The sequence below is a fragment of the Neopelma chrysocephalum genome, unplaced genomic scaffold, assembly GCF_003984885.1.
Source record: "Neopelma chrysocephalum unplaced genomic scaffold, ASM398488v2 Primary Assembly neopelma1_119, whole genome shotgun sequence".
Classification (NCBI taxonomy): Eukaryota; Metazoa; Chordata; class Aves; order Passeriformes; family Pipridae; genus Neopelma; species Neopelma chrysocephalum.
The window spans coordinates 1,788,215-1,807,344 of record NW_020897781.1 but is presented as its reverse complement, the minus strand read 5'-3'; the positions used below and the strand labels follow the sequence as shown (position 1 = coordinate 1,807,344).

The 19,130-nt window shown below is 47.5% G+C and overlaps 1 protein-coding gene across 1 annotated transcript in view; it reads right to left on the bottom strand.

Moving 5' to 3' along the window:
* Nucleotides 1-345: 345 nt before the first annotated feature.
* The window catches only part of LOC113974407 (peroxidasin-like), a 45,081-nt gene continuing 26,296 nt past the window's right edge, over nt 346-19,130 (bottom strand). The window contains exons 9-23 of the mRNA XM_027697505.1: nt 17,423-17,592; nt 16,668-16,940; nt 16,387-16,503; nt 14,592-14,750; nt 13,366-13,478; nt 12,001-12,157; nt 10,302-10,410; nt 9,369-9,526; nt 6,634-8,137; nt 6,035-6,169; nt 5,299-5,507; nt 4,448-4,562; nt 4,082-4,175; nt 3,427-3,544; nt 346-2,104 (exon numbers count right to left, since the gene is read on the bottom strand). Of these exons, the coding sequence (XP_027553306.1) occupies nt 3,449-3,544; nt 4,082-4,175; nt 4,448-4,562; nt 5,299-5,507; nt 6,035-6,169; nt 6,634-8,137; nt 9,369-9,526; nt 10,302-10,410; nt 12,001-12,157; nt 13,366-13,478; nt 14,592-14,750; nt 16,387-16,503; nt 16,668-16,940; nt 17,423-17,592 (3,409 nt within the window). The 3' untranslated portion in view covers nt 346-2,104; nt 3,427-3,448. The remainder of the gene's footprint in view (nt 2,105-3,426; nt 3,545-4,081; nt 4,176-4,447; nt 4,563-5,298; nt 5,508-6,034; nt 6,170-6,633; nt 8,138-9,368; nt 9,527-10,301; nt 10,411-12,000; nt 12,158-13,365; nt 13,479-14,591; nt 14,751-16,386; nt 16,504-16,667; nt 16,941-17,422; nt 17,593-19,130) is intronic.

Here is a 19,130-nt window from a genome sequence, read left to right as displayed (position 1 = left end):
CATCTTGTGTGTCCCATAATGGCCAAACAACCTGCAAAAATGCCTTGCCCTCGGTGCCACACAGGGATTTGTAATGTTTCTGTGCCTTTTTCCCACCTAAGCATTAGGAAGGGTACTGGGGATGGAGCACAGAAGGACTTGCAACCCAAAGGGAAGGGACATCCCCTCTGCTGTCCTTCTGCAGCACTTGTGACAAGCCTGCTCCTCATCTCATGCTCCATCAGGAGCAAAATGGGCTGCTTGGTTATGCACTGAGAGACATCTGATAAGATCCAGCACGGAATGTCTGTGCCTTAGTGTTTAGAAAGAGGACTTCTGGTGTGCAGGAGACTGGAGACTGATTTACCTTTATTGACCTTTGCCAGATTAGATTCTCTAGTGGTACAAGGGATAGACAAGTGCAGCTGACTTATAACACACAAGGCTTTGGATCTTGATTTGCACCTAAATGAAAGAGTACTTCAAAATGACAAACATCCCTGAGGACTAAATACTGCCTCTGAGCTGAACCTACCAGACATGCATAACACAGACTCATCCCTGCAAACCTCTGTCTGCACAGGGCACACATGCATGGCTCAGTCCCACACCAGGAAAGAGATGATAAATCACAACCACTTTCTAGTATCTTCTTTTTATTTTCCTCTTAAGTTCCAGGAGCAACCCTGCTGCTTTGAATCCCCTTTGGTACTATAAAACACCTAAAAATAAAATAAAAAAAAAATAAAGAAGAAAAAGAGTGTTCATAGAAGTTTCTGGTCCTCATGCTTTGGGAAGGCCGGTGGGAGGACACAGGGAAAGTGAGAAAGATAAGGAAGGCACAGATATCTGATGGATCAAGTATTTTATCTTCAAGTCCCTGTGGCCAGCTTACAAGGATGTATTAAAAACCAATCTGTCCACAGATTTGGGGCTGTGGTGGATACACAGGGACTTGAGTTCTAGCACCACTAGAAAGCACCTCCAAAGAGCAACGAAACCAGAAGACCTGCGCTGTAGATCTGGCTGCACGGTCCTGGTTTGGTTGCAGAGCACCTGGGAGCCATAAACACAAACAGCACTTTGCATTCACCCATGTGTCAAACACCACAGCGTGTCCTGCCAGCCTAATTGACAGAAACCAGCAGCTCCCCTCCACTAATGAGAGCGCCCATTACATCTAATTAGCTGAGGTTCTGTTCCAGGTCCTGTTACGTTTACACTTGAAATACATCTTCCAGCAAAGAGCCTTTTGGGAGGGGAAAAAAAAGGAAGAGAAGCATAATTCCAATTAAACTCTGAAAGGGGCAGAGAGCTGGGGAATGCAGGTCCTGCTGAGGAAAATGCTTTTGGACATTGGGCATGTAACAGTAGGTCACTGGAGGGGTCACGTAACCAAGGATGTGCCACTTGTCACCAATGACTGGCAAAGCACAGAGGGTGATTGTGGGCAGCCACACCATGCCTGGCACCCTGTCCTGAAGCATCCAACCATCCAGGAGACTTCCCTGGGCTTTGGGTCACTTCCTCGCTGCTGGCAGGGTCTGCAAGCCCAGCCCAAACCCAGTCCTGAGGTCCCACTTGGTCTTTCTGATGGCATCAGAAGATGGATGGGGGTTTGGGTTCCTGTTTATTTATCTTTTCTTTTTTCCTGATTTCTCCAGACGTTTCCTGACACCGCACTGTGTTTGAGGAAGGTTTTGCCTCTTAATAAATTGGTTCAGTTGGGTGCCCATAGGAATTTTCAGACACGTGGTGGGTGACGACAGCGGTGCGTGGGAAGAGAAGCAGAAAAGGGGCACTAAAGCAGCTTCAATTAGTCTCCATTCCCCTGGGGGCTGTGGAAGAAAGAGGCGTCTTGGCAGACTCTGGGCTGTCACCATCGAGGGCAGAGCCCATCCCCAGGAGGCTGACAAAGGCAGGAAGGATCCGGGGGCTGAGGGGCTCGTGGACAGTCAGTGCAGAGGGTTCAATACAGGCAAAAGTACAGTGGTCCTGGGATGGGGAGTGGCACAGGAGGTGTGAGAGGAGGCAGAGCTTCATGGGGTCTTGTGGTGGCTTTCTAAGCCCTATAGGAGTGGGTTGGAGTGGTTGGTGGAGAGCAGGAGTGCAGGTCACAGGGCACCTGAAATGGCACAAGAAAGCAGAAAAGCTCTATGGGAGGCAGCTGGAGGCAGAGAGAGCTGTTTGTGCAGTGCCTGGCTAGTCTGGGGCATGTAGGACTGCAGCAGGAAAACCCTTTAAACCCACAGTAATACTTTTCAGGGATCCCATAAACCCTAGAGTGCTTTTCAAGGATCTGAAATGATAGCAAGGAAAAGCCAACTCATATGTCACACTTCTAAAGCAGAATCACTGACTGGAAAATCTATAGGGACCAACACACCAAATTATGCTGGAAAACTGTGGCCAGCCTCTAGGCTTCTCCTTCTGCTTTCTGCTGAGATTATCAGCACAGACCAGCCTTTGCTTGCCCTATCCTGTAATCTAACTTCCAGAGGATGCTCCTTCTAGTACAGACTGCCTGGCAGAACAGCACTTACTGCTTATCTTCCCTGCTCCTGTCCCTGCAGTAATCATTTGCAACACATAAAAACCATTAACCACCTTCTCCAGACTGGCAGGTGCCAGCAAGCTGTTCACCCTCTCTCTCAAGGCTGTAGGGATCTCCATGGAAAGCGGGATAAGGGAGCTCAGGCTGTGCTCTCCATGCCCCTGAACACCTGGAGCAGAGGTCTGGCAGCTCCCTGCCAGGACCCTGCCATTGCTGAGCAGCAGCTGGAGGCCCCGGGCTGGCAGGTGCTGACAGAGACTTTACACACACACATCTCACAGTTGTGCTGCCCTGGCTGGGGCTGAGCAAACAGGGGACTGGTGCCTCCAGAAGCAAAGTGCACAGTGACTCAGATGGTGAGGGGGAAATCTCTGCCAATATGTAAGCAAATGATGGATTGCTCCATCTCCCCAGATGTCCTTGTTACCCTGGGGAGGAACCAGTCCATCTACTCCATCACTGAGCTGTGTGATATCTCTCCCCACAAAGGTCCTTTGGAGGCTCTTGGATTTGGGGTTATGATATTAAGTGTTGTTAGAAGAAACCTACTCAGAGTCCCAGGAGAATAGGCCCAAGAGACCTCACCCATACCACCTGGTCCATCCTATACTTATGTGTTTCCCCATCTTTGCCAAACCAGTTCTTAAAAGACCTCCAGGAATGGATATGCCACCACGTCCCCAGACAACTCATTCCAGTGAGTCACTAATCGTTACCAGCAGAAATGACTGTCTAACCTGCTGCACTTAAGCCTATTACTTCATGTCCCATTCATCACCACATTGCTCCATTCCTTTCTGCAACATCCTCTCCTGCATGTGAACACTGCTGAGGTGTCCCATTGCACGCTCAGCAAATCCACATTGACCCCAGCCCAGAACAAACACACTGACCTTATTCAAAGAGGCAACATGGTCATCTTTTTCTCCATTTGTCTCCAGTTTTCTTGACCTGTCCCTGTGTGCTGGTGTTCCTGTGGTGCCACCTCAGCTGGCTCTCTAGTGCGTTCACCTGGGGATAAGAAAGCAGCAGCTCAAAGAGGAGTCTGCACCACTGCACAGATAACCTTTAACCTGTCCCAAATACAAGGAGTCTGCACCACTGCACAGATAACCTTTAACCTGTCCCAAATACAAGGAGTCTGCACCACTGCACAGATAATCTTTAACCTGTCCCAAATACAAGGAGTCTGCACCACTGCACAGATAATCTTTAACCTGTCCCAAATACAAGGAGTCTGCACCACTGCAGAGACAATCTTTAACTTGTTCCAAATACAAGAAAAAAATGCTGGCTCAAATTTTCTTCACCAAGGTTCCATTTGCATTTTACCCTACAGTTGTAGAGGTCTGAGCTCACAGAGTTCAGCTTCATCTCTTCTCTCCCTACCCCACTTCATCTGTACCTGCCACTAGTCCCCTCTGATGGGTTGGTTGCTCTTGACTCTGAAGGACACAAGAACTCACAGGGGCTGCCCGTAGCAAATAGGTAAATCTTGCTCCTGAGATGACTCCATGTTAAGATAAAGATCGAGGCACCAAGTTTTACCTGTTTCCGTAGGGAAGCAACTGTCTTCTCCAGTTCAGCCACAAGGGACTCGAGGTTCTCTCTGGAGGAAGGGCTTGGGGAAGGCACCTTGTTTCTGGGGTCAGGGATAAAAAGTGAAAGGGATTATGCAAACAGCAGCTTCCTGGCTGAGAAAATCATTCTGCCTCAAACAGCCCAAGTATTTACACATCAGAGCTGAGCTCTGCACTGAAACATCGGAGGACTGGACAAGCTCAGCACCCAGCTACTGATACACCTCCGACCTCCAGACCTCTTCAGAGTGCCAATTTCAGAGGCCTGAATGGACTGTTATTAAAACCTTTCCTTATGTTTCATAAAATGGAGATAAAAGTGGTGATACTACACCTGGGGAAGTCAGGCTTGTGCTTGGCAGGGTTTTCCTCTGGGTAGCTGAAGCCAGGAGACCTCTTCCTTCGGAACCGCTGAGAAAGAGCCCTGAACTGCCCTCGTGTCTGGCAGTCTTGGGAAGGAATGGAAAGTCTGCAGTGAGCACTCATGTTCAAAGCAGAACACAAGGCAGAGCTGCCCCCCTGTACCATCCAGCCTTGACACATCTCTTATGCTGAAGGGAAGGAGGCAGCAAAGGTGTGCAGGGATTCCCATTTCTCAGCTGGACATCTGCACCCAAAATATGGAACAAAGGGACCATGGCAGGATCTGTGGTTTAATGGAGGAGTTTTAGACTCACAAATGAATCTGTGAAGTGGCATGTGGTAGGGACCTCCATACCTGCTTCTGTGTCTTCCCCCAGCCAGAGACAGAAGCCCACAGCTAGGTGGACTTTCAGTCAGGTTCAATGCAGTTAACAGGTTTCCTAGAGAGGTGGCCAATGCCACAAGCCACTCGGGGTTTAAGAGGCAGTTGGACAATGCCCTTAATAATTTCCTTTAACTTTTGATCAGCCCTGAATTGGTCAGGCGGTTGCACTGGATGATTGTTGTAAGTCCCCTTACAACTGAAATATTCTATTCTATTCTATTCCATTCCATTCCATTCCATTCTGTTCTATTTTAATTCTATTCTACTCTATTCCATTCCTGTTCTATCCTATATTCCATTCGCACCCATTTGCTGACACAAGGTTCTCCCGGTGTAGCAGGAAATCAGCTACAATTTCACACCAGCTGGTGGCATGTGACAAATGCCACCCAGAGCAACCCCCGTGTCAGTTGGTGCTAGAACAGCCTGCTCCTCACCCTCACAACAGTCCTGCCACAGGCGGAGGTCCACGGCAGGGATCTCTTCACAGCTGACCATGCCCTGCAGGTACGATGCCACCCGGAAGACATCCCTCTGCAGCTGCTGGATGTGGTCACTGTTGTCACAGATGACACGAGCGAGGGACGTCTGTCTGATCTGAGTCAGCTGCGCCGGCGTGAAGACTCCGGGATTCTCATACCAAAATCTGCAGTGGGTTGTAATCGCAGCATGGCTCAGGAGTAGGAGAAGAGGGAGAGAGGGAGGGAGGAAGGCTGGGAGAGGAGGAAGAGTTCCCTGACATCTGTGTTGCAGCACAACCCATCTCAAGAGAAGCTCCTGCTCTGGTGTCAGGTGGCTGCAGACACAGAAGGCCTTTTCTGAACCCACAAACCTCCCCGTGCTCCTGCCCTAAGTGCATCACCAGGCAAAGATGTGTCTCATTCACACAAACAGCAAACAGGAATTAAAAAGAAGCTCCTGCAGACATTTGCTAGCATTTTCATGAGATATTGGACACATCCTCAATGATGCCCAGTGTTCTTCAGTGGAATGAGAATCATTAAATCACGAATGAACACCTTGACAGTAACTGTGACAAGTCCTTTTGCAAATGCACTGGACTGTTCTTCATATCACAGCACAATAAACAATAAAAAAATTACAGATTCTGCTTCTCCCTGTAAGGAGTGAAACAGAATACCAAAGAATTTGGGATGACTCCAGGGGTAATACCTGTCTCCATCCCTCAGCCTTCTGAACTGCGTCGTTAACAGGCACATCAGTGTTGGTCCAACTCTGGTCCCAGGGACAAGATCCTCCACCATCAGCGCTGGAAACAGGTCAATATTTTTGGCAGTTCCATATAAACTGCACAATAACAGATATTAAAAAAAAAAAGTTAAAAGTCTATCAAAGACTGGAGATAATATAAATCTGATACCAATGTAGGAATTTGTATGCCAGGAACTCATCTGGACAATATTTATAATGGTTTTATCTGAAAGACAATGGGATAAAGGCCTGCCTTGGAAAGAGGCAGCCAGGGCAGATAGGACGCGGTTTAGTCTGACTGGAAAATAGCTCCAAGGCTCAATCTGCTCCCAAACTACGCCACAGCAGTGCCTGACAACATTCCACCCAGAACCAGACTGATCACTTGGAGAGACCTCGTTTGTATTACCCCATTGTTAAATCACAGCTATTACCCTATCTTAACATCTGTGGGTGGCAATATCTGGGAAGGTTAGTCCATGGGTGTCCTGGGAGGAGCAAAAACTTTTGACTGACTGCTCTCCAGTCGTTTTGATGCTTCCACATCCAAGCTACAGTACCTCCTGAGCTTTTCTCTGATCTCCAAGTTCTTTATCTCATTTCGGAGGTCCTCGAATTCCTGTGCAGATGAAAGGTTGCAGAAGACCCTGAAGTCGTTGTAGGGCGGGATGCCGTGGTCTCGCCCTCTCTGGATGTTGATAGCAGCCAAGTCCAGTGAGACAGAGTGTGCCATGGAGAAGAGTTTCTCCGTCAGCTCCATGTTGAGGAGTTCAGAGGGGACCCGCATTTTCCCAGGAACCCCAAACAGCCCACGGAGGAGGGGGTCAATCCCCCCCTCCTGCGTGATCCTGAAAGGGGAGAAGAAGGCCTTGTGCAGGGGGATGTGGCCTTGTTGGATGGGCTGGAAGGTTTCGTTCAGCCGGTACAGGATGGGGTTGATCAAGGTGTGCCCGAAGCGGAAGGCAGCGGTGGCAAAGGCGTTGAGAATCCCCGCATTGACATTGGGGTTGTAGCCTTTGTACTCACCCAGCATCTTCATCCCAGCCTCCCCAAGGACCTTGGGCAGCCACTGGGCATAGGTGATGTGCTGCATCTGGGCACCCACAATCTTCCGTGCCTCGTAGTACAGGAGGTCCCCATCCCAGTGGGGATTGAGGGCGGCCAGCTCCGTGGCGACACGGTTGTGCTCCCTGAACCACAGCGTGTGCATGGCCGTGAGACCCAGCTGCTCGTTGGCACGGTGGTCTCCTGCCAGGAAGCACGGCACGGGGCTCTCGTTCTCATCCCTCATGCACTCCGTGGGCGGCCCCACAGCAAAGGGAAGGAGATGCTTCCCTGAGCTGGGCACAACCTGCCCGCGCTTCAGCAGCCCGCTCTGGCCGCTCAGATCCCGCAGCTCCCGCGACTCCTGCTCCGTGCTGCCGTAAACGTTGGAGGCGTCGATGTAAGACGTCAAGTGGTTGATCTGCTCTCTGGCATAGACAGAGTTCATCAGCAGGGATGTCATCCCGCTGCCGCACACCGGGCTCGAGCGCACGAAGAACATGCAGCGGCCGTTCCTCACGCGGGGGTCGTTGGCGGGGACCATGACGGAGAAGCACGGCGGGTCGTTGCTGCACACCTCGCTGCAAGGTGCTCCGTCCGAGAAGCGGGACATGCTGATGGCTGCCACCGTCTGGTCCATGTCATGGTCCAGAAACTGGCCCCACTGCATGAGCATGTGCGTGAACTGGTCGTCGGGGGTGATGGTCTCAGTCCCGATCATGGCAGTGGAGACGAGGCGAGGTAGAGGAAGGGGCAGATCCCTGGCATCTTCTGCCAAGGAAAACCCTCGGGGGAGGTTAAATCCATTCTGGTAGGCGGGTTTGAGGAGCCTCTGGAAGGCTGTGAGAGACGCACCCCACATTGGGTGCTGGAGGTTGTTGCAAGAGCCATCGTGGGTCCTGTACTTCTTGTGGAAGCAGATGTCGGAGCAGTTCGGCGTGCGACGGTGGGCAGAGCAGCCCGACAGGTTGGCAATCATGTTCAGGTAGTGAGGGGACACCAGGTCATTGTAGCGATAGCCTGCAACGGGAAAGGCAAAGCACCAGGTCAGCTGTCACCTGTTGGTTCCCACTGTTCCATGTAAGGGCTCTGCGTGTGAAAGCCACTGCTGGGACTGTCAGGATGGGCACAGGGAGGCCAGACCCCTGAGTGTGGTGTTGCAAAGTAATTTAAGAAAAGCAGAGGAAGCACGTTAGGCCCACAAAGAAGAACAGAAAGGGAAAAGAGTTTGGTATTTAACTGCACAGAGCTGGAAACCACAAATGTTGTGACCGGCAGAGCAAACTGTGGGGGTGGTCTCGGTCTCCACTCTAGGTTTATTTTATGGCTCTCTGGGTTATTACTGCCACCGCGAGCTCCATCACCCATCCAAACTCTACGTGACAGGCAGCAGGAAGCTGTGGGTGACTGCCAGGGCGCTGCGCTGTGTGAAAGCGCTGAATAATGCTGCACTTTGGGGATGCTGACAGGGCAATAAGGAGGAGAGGCTGGCAGTCCAACCAGCCCAGACCAGACCTGCGAACTGGAAAGAGACTCCTTGCACCCTGGAATACATCCAGGCAGGAAAAAATACTTACAGGCCCCAAACACACATGCCTGCTACATGATGATTCACACATATAGGTAAAACATGCAGGGTACGGGAATGTCTGTTGTAGATCAAGGAAGTGGATGCTTGGACTCCACTAAGTATTTTTGGTGTGACATTGCTTTGTTCCTTGCTATCCGGTGTTGATAAAAAGAACCTGAGTGGCTGAAATCCACCTGAGTTTATAGCTAAGAGATCAAAGTAGTAGAAAGACAGAAGATTGATATCCCCCTTCCTCTGTTAAAGCACCCAAATACCCCAGAATCCACAGTAATTTTCTTGTTGCTACGTGGAGGGCAGGAAAAATCTGCTGCTGAGGGTCTGAACTTCAGACTCACAAAGGTACTCCTTTATGAGTTAGATGGATAAATATTTTTTAAAGATTGGGGCTTTCATAGCCAGCCAAGAAACATTTACAGAAATGGGGAACTGAAACAGTTTCCTGACTATCAAGTTGGTATGGTGAATGCAAGGTCAGCCTTCCAGCTGTTAGGAAAACCATAAGATGTAGAAAGAATTGCAACCCAGAAAACACATTTCTTGATATATCCAACATATATCTGGATTTTTTGGTACACCTTTAAACTTCCTGGATATCTACACATCATTGCTTTCACTTCAACCTATGCACAGTATTAAGAAGAGAAATGAAATCTCACCCACCTGTGACGTTCATATCCACAATGAGCCCTTGCTGCACGTGTTCCTGAATCAGCTGCAAGGTCCTTTCAAAGATCTCCCCTGCCCTGGCTGTCTCGATGGTGTAGGGGTCCCGGGGGTAGCGGAAGAGAGCCAGGAGGTCATTGGGTGTCTTGGGACGTCTGTTTCCAGGAATTAAAAGTGATGCAGGAACATTAAAATCAATCAACTCTCCTCGGGGCAATGAGACTCTACAGGCAGCAATAGTCGGGCTCTAAGCCTGGTCTGGTGCTTGGCCCCCAAACTAGTGCATAAGACCAACGTGATTTGCCTGCATGTGGCAGATGGTTAAAGAAAGGACATTTTTCCCCAGGAAAATGCACATATTTAATTCCCTCAACATCTCTGTTTTTTTCCTGTGATAGTAATTTATTTTTCACTTTTCAACAGCTAAAACCCAGAGGGTTTGGGGCTTAATAGAAACTATCCATCTTTTCAAGGAAAACATATATTGGGGTGGAAGAAGAGGGAATCACCATTCAGTCAAGAATTCATTTTTTATTGAAGAAATGGTTAGAACTGTTATATTATTATTTCTGTTCACCCTGCACAAAGTCAGTTGAATTTATAAAATGAACTAGGCTGATTATTTTCTTTCCTATTCACTATCTCCAGAACCAGCTCCAGTTGGTAAAATGTACATCGCAGATAGAAGTGACATAAGAGGCGATATTCATGCATCTCATTTTTCCAGAATCCCAAATGCCTGTTGGGAAGCTCTGTCACATCCTTACACCTTACACGTGGTGCAGCTCAAACCTCCAACACTCGAAACAACACTGCAGCTTTCATTTGCGGGTTGTCAGCGATAAAATGAGGTTGGAGAAAGCTTCATTTGTCACTTTTTTAATCACTTTTCTGCTCCAAGTCTGAGATCAGGGCACTTCACAGACTTACTTGCTGAAGAGCTCGGTGCGTGTGGAGTTGATGGCGTGGTCCACGCTGCTGATGGCCTCCCGCAGAGACGTGGCTACAAACGTGTCACCGCTCCGACCGACGTCCGTGGCTTTCCAAAGCAGAAAGAAAGAACAAAATACCTTAAATTTACTTTGATATTAACTGCTCTTCCAAGTTCAAGAAGATCTGTGCACCGGTACAAGCCCTGTAGTGACCTCACTGCAGGTCAAATTGCGTTTCCATCTATGATATAAACACCATGAATTTATTTTTTTTGGACAGATATTCTGAAGAATATGAATGAACTTCCTGGAAAAGAAGGTGGCTTTTTCAGGAGGTGTCTGTGGACACGTATTCAGAGTTTTCTCCTGTACAGCTTTGCAAATGAATATCTGTTTTGGTTAGTGGTTAAACTGGAAAAAGAAAATGTCAAAGTCACAGTGGGTTAATCCAAAATAATGTATTTACTTTGCACAAACATACTTCTGAAAGCGAATAAATTAATTTAAATGTATTGCTCACACATTCATTTTCTGTTTGTGGAACACTTCACTTATTAATTATTGATAATCAACAATTAATAGATATTTATGATTAAAAAACAGTTCAAAGTTAGTGTTAACACATCTGCTACATCATTTTAAATCAAAAAAACTAAAGCTGTTGTTTAAATACCTTTAGAAGGAAAGACATGAATTCTTTAAAATTACTATGGGGTGCATTTTTTAAGCCAGGGCCTTTGTCACAGCTGAACAAACCAGTTCCCATTTGGCTACTGGTGTATGCCACAGCCAGCTGGTAAATGAGGCACTGATCAAGAATAAATCACAGAAATTATCTCAGGAATAATTTCAAACAACAAAGAAATTTCAGACTATTTTCAGCTCCTTGCATACAACCTCTGTATGTTAAATGTTAATAAATTCATCGAATAAGCTCTTCACTATCCACGCTGCTTATTGCTGGAACAGCCCTTTGCTTACATTTTAAACTTTTTTCCTTGTCTCTGATTTTTTTTCCCTTGCCAGTTCTTCCTTACCCTCTAAGAGGTCCAATTTTCACTCCTGAGCTCTGGTTTGACCATCAGAGGAGTGCTACTCCTCCTTATCCATTACAGCTTCCCTAACGCATGGGGCAGGAGCTTGAAACCAGCCACTTATTTCCCATCCCCAATGAAGGTTTGACCCCAATTTGGTCAAAGGTTGGACTTGATGATCTTGGAGGTCTTTTCCAACCCCAACAATTCTGTGATTCTATGATTCTGTGACTGACCAAATATGTAAATCCCTGCATTTGCAGCAACAATGTTGTTCTGCTCCTCCCTGCCCCGGCGTACGAGGTTACAGTCAGATGACGATTTGTGAGCAAGCTGGCACATTTTTTAATTAGTCTCTCCTTCCCAGCAGAGGCAATAACTACATATACACTGTCAGCTGGACTTGCAGGAGGAGGTTTAAGACAACACCTTTGGCTTTGCAGGGAGCAACTGCAGCTCAGCTAAGAAAACAGCGAGGGGCAGCTGGGAGGTGCGTGGGCTGTGACAACGGAGCAACCCTGATCCAAGGCACCTGTCTGAAAAGAGGCTAAGGAAGCAATTTCTTGTGTAATTATCTGTCCAAAGGGTAGATGTCAACACAGCATAGCACCCCCTTAGAGGAGATCAAGAGAAGATTGTGAAGGAGCAGCGGAGGTGCCGTACCGGTGATGGTGAGCTGCATGGCACTGGAGGTGAAGCCAAAGGGGTTCCTTGCTATGCACTCGTATCTGCCCTGATCAGCCACGCCAAGATCCTGAATGGAAAGGGTCCCATCTTGGCCAATATGGAACTTGCCACTCTCTGTGATCTGGATACCCTCCTGTTGCACCATCAAAAGACAGAAAATGTGTCAGTGGATGGATAGCTCCCCACCATCCCAGCCCTCGGCCTGCTCAGCAAACCCGGAGATGGATGTGATGAACAAAAGTGGCCACCAGATGTTAGCATTGCTCTTCCAGCGAAACCAGAAAGCCTTCCAAGGACACCTGCTCCTGTCTGGACCCACGGGAGGAGGTCCCTGCTCATATCCTTCACCCTGGTCCACCCCAAGCACTCCCTGCAGGCACAGACTCCCCACACAGATGGACTGGCTGGAGTGAGTGCCATGCCCTGATGGTGTCACAGATGTCTCACAGCACAGAATTAAGTCTAAATCTCTTCAGTTTGGGGACAACCTGAAACTGATGGATTTTGCTGACCCTGAGCTGCAGATATCAGCTTTTGCTGGCTCTGACAGCATCTCTCAAACCTGTCCTCTCAGCCTGGATTGTGGCAGAAGTGACTTTAGTTTTTACTTTTTTATTCTCCTGTTTAACATCTTTCTGCTGTCCTGTCCGAACCTAATGTTTGCTCTGCTGCACTCCCAAGCTCTTTTCTTCTGCTCCCACTGTTGGCTGGAGCCCAAGGCAAGCTGCAAGACTACCTCCCACCAGACCTCTGCAGGGTAACTGAGGTTCAAGCATTTTCTGTGCCTGACTATGCTCAAAGGCAGGGCAGGTAACAAGGAAGGTCCCAGGTGTTGTACTACAGCACAGCAGGAAAAAACTCTGAAGAACTTCATCTAACAGATTCTTGAAAAGAGCAGCCAGGCTGCAGTGTGAATTCGAGGGATGGTGGCTTTGCCCCATCAAAGCTGGAGCCAGCCAGTATCATCCAGTACCACCAGTGGGAATCCTGGAAATAAGGACAAACTACTTAGAAAAAAATCAATTTTTGGGTTTTGTTTTTTTTTTTTTTCCAGGGATGGTCAGTTAAGCATTTTTAACAACTTGGAATGTCACTGGCTTCAAGTGACTCATTTGGAAGGAAGAACAAGAGAACGTGCATTGCAAGGCTTTGAGCCTGAGAAAGCGCAAGGTTCTTTTAGACCATAAAACACCCAAATCAGTGGAAATGTCAGTCTTTATCCCACAGATTGATGTAACCAGTGAAGGTGAGAAAGGTGTTGAAGGAGAGAGTTGTTAAATGCCTCCCAGAGGAGCCACCCTGCTCCCCAGTGACCGTCGAGCACGTGAAATCTTCACATACCTTGACCCAGGTTATGGTGGGCCGTGGGTCTCCCTGGGCAGCGCAGGTAATGGCAACATCCTGGCCTGTCTCTGCCACCACATCTTGGGGGGGCTGAAGGAACACGGGTATCACTGTGCAACACAGAGGAAAGAAGTCACCAGGGCAAGAAATGCACCAAGGAAAATAGAGAAACCTTTCAGCACGGGTAAAGCAGGGCTGGGCTCCTCCTGCTCTTGAAAGGACTCTGCAGAGGGGTGACAGCTCACCCCGTGCTCTCTGTCTTGCTACCAAGCTCTCTGTTCATTAATTTATGTAATTGATGTTCATTATTTTCTGCTCCTCTGAGTCTCTACTTGGGGCAATTACACAGGAATGTGCTGAGTCATTTATAACCATTCACTCAAAGGCTTTCCAGAAAGGATGCTCTAGCTGAAACAGGGATCATGACTTGATTCAGGCACTGTCAGATGAGGCTCTCTGGAAGTGTTAGTCAGGAGAGATTAAATAATTATATTGATCTTGCTGGTCTTAAAATATTCTGTGAATTTTGTGCTTGAAGCTTCACTAATTTCATGCTTCTAGATAGTGTCCTACCCTCCAGTCTGCCATTAGTAAAATTCTACCATGTTTGTGAACAGACAGGGAAATTTGCTTACTTAGAACAATTATTTATATGGGAACAAAAAGAAAATTAAGCAAAAGCTTTTAAAAAAAGAATAAAAAAATTAAGCTTTAATTAAGCTTAATTAAGCAAAAATATTCCTGTGTGGCTTGTATTTTACAGAGGCTTGATTTTAGAATACCTAAATTTAGGTTGAACCTATGACCTGGTAGGTGATGTTTAAGACAAATGTATCTGGAGCCAAAGTTAAACGTTCCCAAGAAGGAATAATTTTGTTTTGCAGACTATTTTATTTTAAAAAGAATTTTACAATTACTTCTACAGGAGAGACAAAACTTAAAAATGGCAAAAAAAAAAATAGAGTAAGAATTTAATTCATACACTTTTCTGTAAATGATACAGTTTTCCTTTGCCAAAATAATTTTCTTCCTGACAACTCCCAGACCGAAGCAGCTCCTTCCAATTCACAAACCTCGGCACTCTGCAAACCTCTCTTAACTTTTCCCACCAGCTGATGGAGCTCTCATGGAAAAGCAAAATCCCGTCCCACGGCAGACAGGGCAATTCCCTGCCTGGTCAGACGGTGTGTTGTTCACCAGAACCTTTGCCAGCCCTTTTTTACCTCGTGGGGTGACCGAGAGCTGCACCGGGAGGGTCCTCACCCCGATGGCACTGATGGCGTGGCACTCAAACTGCCCCTGGTCATGCAGAGCCACCCTCAGCACCCGCAGGGTGCCCGTGGAGAGGATGCTGTGCCTCCGGTCGTTTGGCAAAGGCCCACCTGGGCAAACAAGCAGGTTGTTAATTCTCTGTGAAGTTTCCCATCCCGTCACTGGAGGGATCTGCGTGATAGTCATGAATTTTGTTTCCCTCCCCACATCAGCCATCCTGAAATGCCATCTTTATCACACCAAATTTTCTCGTCTGAGCAACTGGGTAGGAGCTGGAACCCTTTCTCTTTCCCCTTAAGTCTTTTCTTAGTGCAACCTGCAGATTTTGTAATACCTGATGGACAGCACATAAGTGCTCAATTATCCAAACTGGTTGTTTCATCAAATAAACAGAAACATTTAGAATTGTCTTTTTGAATTAGTTATTGTGATTTTCTTCAGTTTAGAAACTGTTGTTTCAACGTTTTCTCTATTTCAGAAGAAAAGTTGAAAACTAAACTGCTTTACCAAACCCAAACAAAATTATTAAAACTTCTCAGTTTGGCAACTTATTTTTTTTTTCCCTCCAAATAAGGGCTCTTATTTATTCATCCTAAATACAAAAATCTCCACACACTGTCAAAAGTGGCTTTGAGACAAGCAATGTTCCATCACTTGTCCTTCTCTTGTCTTACTTTTAGCACGTGAAAGCATTGCAAAGCCTGGTTGATTTTTAATTTTTGGCTTGCTGAGTGCAAACCTAGTTCCAATGCAGTTGTCAACCTTACTTCTTGTCACTGTGCTCCTTTCCACATCTCTAAGATGTATTTTCTCGGAAGTGGAGTAAAACAGGTTAAAGGAGATGGAGAACATGCAGGCAGAACAGAATTTCAGCTGGTCCTTCTTAACTCCACACCAGGGCCATTGCTGTGGAAGCTGGAATACAACACCCATGAATTCTCCACAGCACTAAACCATTAATTATGGCTTGTGAAGCATAAGGAAAAGTTGGAGGACCTCTGGGCCAAGCATTATTGGCTTCTGTCCCAGAAAGTGTTGGATGAGATCAGTTCAGTGGAGCCAGCACTAACAATTATTTGAGACTTTAAAAGTTCACCACCACCTGTTGTCCCAAAGTCCTTCTTCCTAAGCTAAAAGAAAACTCCGAGGTGCGTCAGCAGTGAATTGCTCTTCTGCAATGTGCTCCCCAAGAGCAGCAAATCAATGACAATGACAGAGAGCTGGCACATGGTGATACTGCTGAGGGAAGTGGTGGAATCATGATCCTTGGAAGTGTTCAAAAAAACAGGTAGATGTGTCATGTAGGAACATGGTTTAGCGGTTAACATGGCAGTGTCGGGTTAATGGTTGGACTTGATGACCTTAGAGGTCTTTTCCAACCCAAACAACTCTGTGATTGACTCCCACTGACTTGGAGTGCACAGACCCTGCCTTTTCAAAGGAGGTAGGAAGTCATTGCAGAAAGAAATTTGAGGCTTTCCACGGGTTTCATGCTGATGGAAACCAGCACACTCCTTCCTTCTCATTCTGTGTGTCAAAGGCCCAAGAGGCTATTTCCTCACTGCTTAACATCATCCTTGATGATCTATAACACACCTCCCAGTGTGACTAGCCCTGTGCTGGTAACCATCTGTCCTGTGCCACCACTGCAAGTCACCACCCTGGACTGTCAGCTCAGCTGCTCCCACCCACATCCCGTGGATGATGGCACAGGAGAGAGAAACCATGAGTCAAGTGAGGCAGTACCTGCCCTTGTCCAGGTAATCACAGGTGGAGGGTGACCCTCAGCAGAGCAGGGGAAATCCACACTTTGTCCCTCAGTCACTGTCTGATCAGTAGGAATGACGAGAAACCTGGGAGAATCTGTAGGGGAAAGCAATGACTGAGCAGCAGGAAACACTCAGGCAGCAAACTTGGGGAGTTCATGGGAGCAGAACCAGTCACGGGGCTTAAATACACCCTGCTGACCAAACACTGTGCCCCAGAAACGTCACAGAACATCACAGAATCAGCCTGGGACTCCTCACCTTGCACAATGATCCTTGCTGTCGCCTGGATGGACCCCTCGGAGTTGGTGGCATTGCAGTTGTACTGCCCCTGGTCCGAGAAGGTGACGTTCTGAATGAAGAGTCCTCCGGAGCTGGTGATAGTGAAACGGGAATCCTGTGGCAAAGGAGAGCCTGTGCCAAGGGTCCAGCTGATGTGAGGGTGGGGGTGCCCAGAGACCCCACACTCCAAGGTGACGCTTTCCCCAATCAGCACTTCAGTGTTCTGAGGCTGGATCACAAAAGTGGGCTTGGCTGGAAAGAAACGAGTGCTTTAGAAACCAGCTCTGCTGCCTGCCCGGTTGCAGGCAGAAATTGCTTGGACTCCTCATGCAACCCAGCTAACAGTCACCTGGCTCTTCCCTGACCTCCAAATCCTCGCTGTGAGCGATGCCCCCAGCACTAGGTCTTCCTTCCACCTCCTCACACCCACTTACCTAGTGCTGGAGCATCCCCTCTCCATGTCCCCTTCACCCTTGATAACTCTGTGCTGCAGAATTCATGCTAGACTTAAACTCCCTCCCCAGTCCCAAACCACCTTCAATCTCTAAATCCCTTTTCCCACCACAGTGAAGGAACCCCCCTAAGCTCAGGCCACTCTCAAAGTCATTGCTTTGTTAGATACTCTCTCCCTCGGAACATCTTGGCACATACAAAGCCGTGACTAACTCTGATTTAGCTCCACTCCCACCCCCAACCTGAGCTGGGTCATCAAGGGGTGCACAAAGCTCCCTTACATGGGGTGCCAAAATAGCGCAGCACAACTTCTTGTGTCTTGACCTCCCCAGCAATGTTCTTGGCCATGCACTGGTAGACACCTTTATCCGACTCCTTGGTATTCTGGATCATCAAGGTACCATCTTGCAACAGGTTCAGGCGGTTGTCATCTTTCATGTCAATCTTATTACTGAAAAAGAGCCACAAAAGGGCAAAATCTGGAAGGATTAAACACTGGTGGTCCCCCTCAAGCTGCTGGGAGGGGCAGGGGCTTTGCTTGCATTGCAGTAAGTTGGTGTTTCTTGGAGGTATTCTGAGACTTCATGAGATTTACAGCAAGAGTTCTGATTCACAGCACTGAACTGCAGCTCCAGCTCTGATTTGCTCCCTGGGTGTGCTGCTTTTTCTCTCACCACTGATTACATACGACATTTACAGCCCATCAGGAGAGCACACTGTTCCCATGCCACGGCACTGCTGCTATTGTCAGGGCATCTCTGCCTGGAAAGCCTGTTCTCATTACTTTCTAAGTGCAAATATAATAATGAACTAATATTGTTATTGTGTGCAGCCACTTCTATTCAAAGTCAAGGCTCAAAGGCCTCAGGGGAGCAAAAAGCTCTAAGTCACCAGGGGACCCCGATGCAGCTTGGACTCCAACCCAGCCTGAGAGCTGTGAAATATCTTCCTTCTTTCTGCAATGACCTGCAACTCCTGGATCCCAGCCCATGGCAGAAGGTCCCAGTGCTGCATCCCATTTGTCCCAGCACGAAGGAATCTTGGATGGCTGCAGATGACTGAAAAGGGAGAAGGGACCTTTGTCCCCCTAGGACAAAGGCTGAACCCACTATGCAAACTAATATGCTTGCTGGGCATTTATTTAATTCCCCTGATGCCTCCTCACTCCAGTCATATCTCGTTTGTGGAACATTTATTATCATTACCCCTCTTACAGTGCTGTCTTTGGGAGCCTGCCAGCATTTCCCTAACAAAACCTTCCTTCCAGGGGGACTTAACTCAGCCATAAACTTTTGCTCTGGGCTGAAACTCTGCCTGGTGGGGGGTTTGCTGAAGAAGCACACATTGATCATTTTTATTAATAACCAAGCCCTGCTCAGGCTCCACCAGACAAGAAGCTCGTAAAGCAGCAAAGCAACTTCACTTCCACAGTGGGCAGCTGCTCGAGCACAAAATATTTTATTGTGTAGCATTTCCCAGAACACTTTGGCATCTAGCACAGCCATGTACTTTTTCAGTGTTTCTGTACAGAAGGATAACCTATACACTGATTTGCAAATTCTGTCTTTCAGTGCAGCACAAAAATTTTTCTCTTCGGAAAAAACCCCATTCTCCAGCACGATTGGCCTTTGTGTGAAAAACCTAGAGACTAGAAGCAATTCAGCAGTTAACAAATGGCAAGCATGGTGGCTTAGAGCAACATGAAACACTAATTTTATTTTTTCCCTGATCAAAAGACAATTGCTTTCAGCCTGCAGAGCATGTTTATAGGAAAGTTATAAGCTCTTGGAATCCATTACAAACGCAGATGAAATATTTCAAATGCAGATGAAAACATCACATGGATTACGTGGTCACCAGAGAATGCTATTAAAAGGAAGGTAAATACAACCCATGGAACAGCCATTTCTTTTTTCTTTTCCTTTTTTTTTTTTTTTAGCATAGTGTGAAACAGCTTTTGTAATTACAGGCAGGCACTGAAGAGCTCAG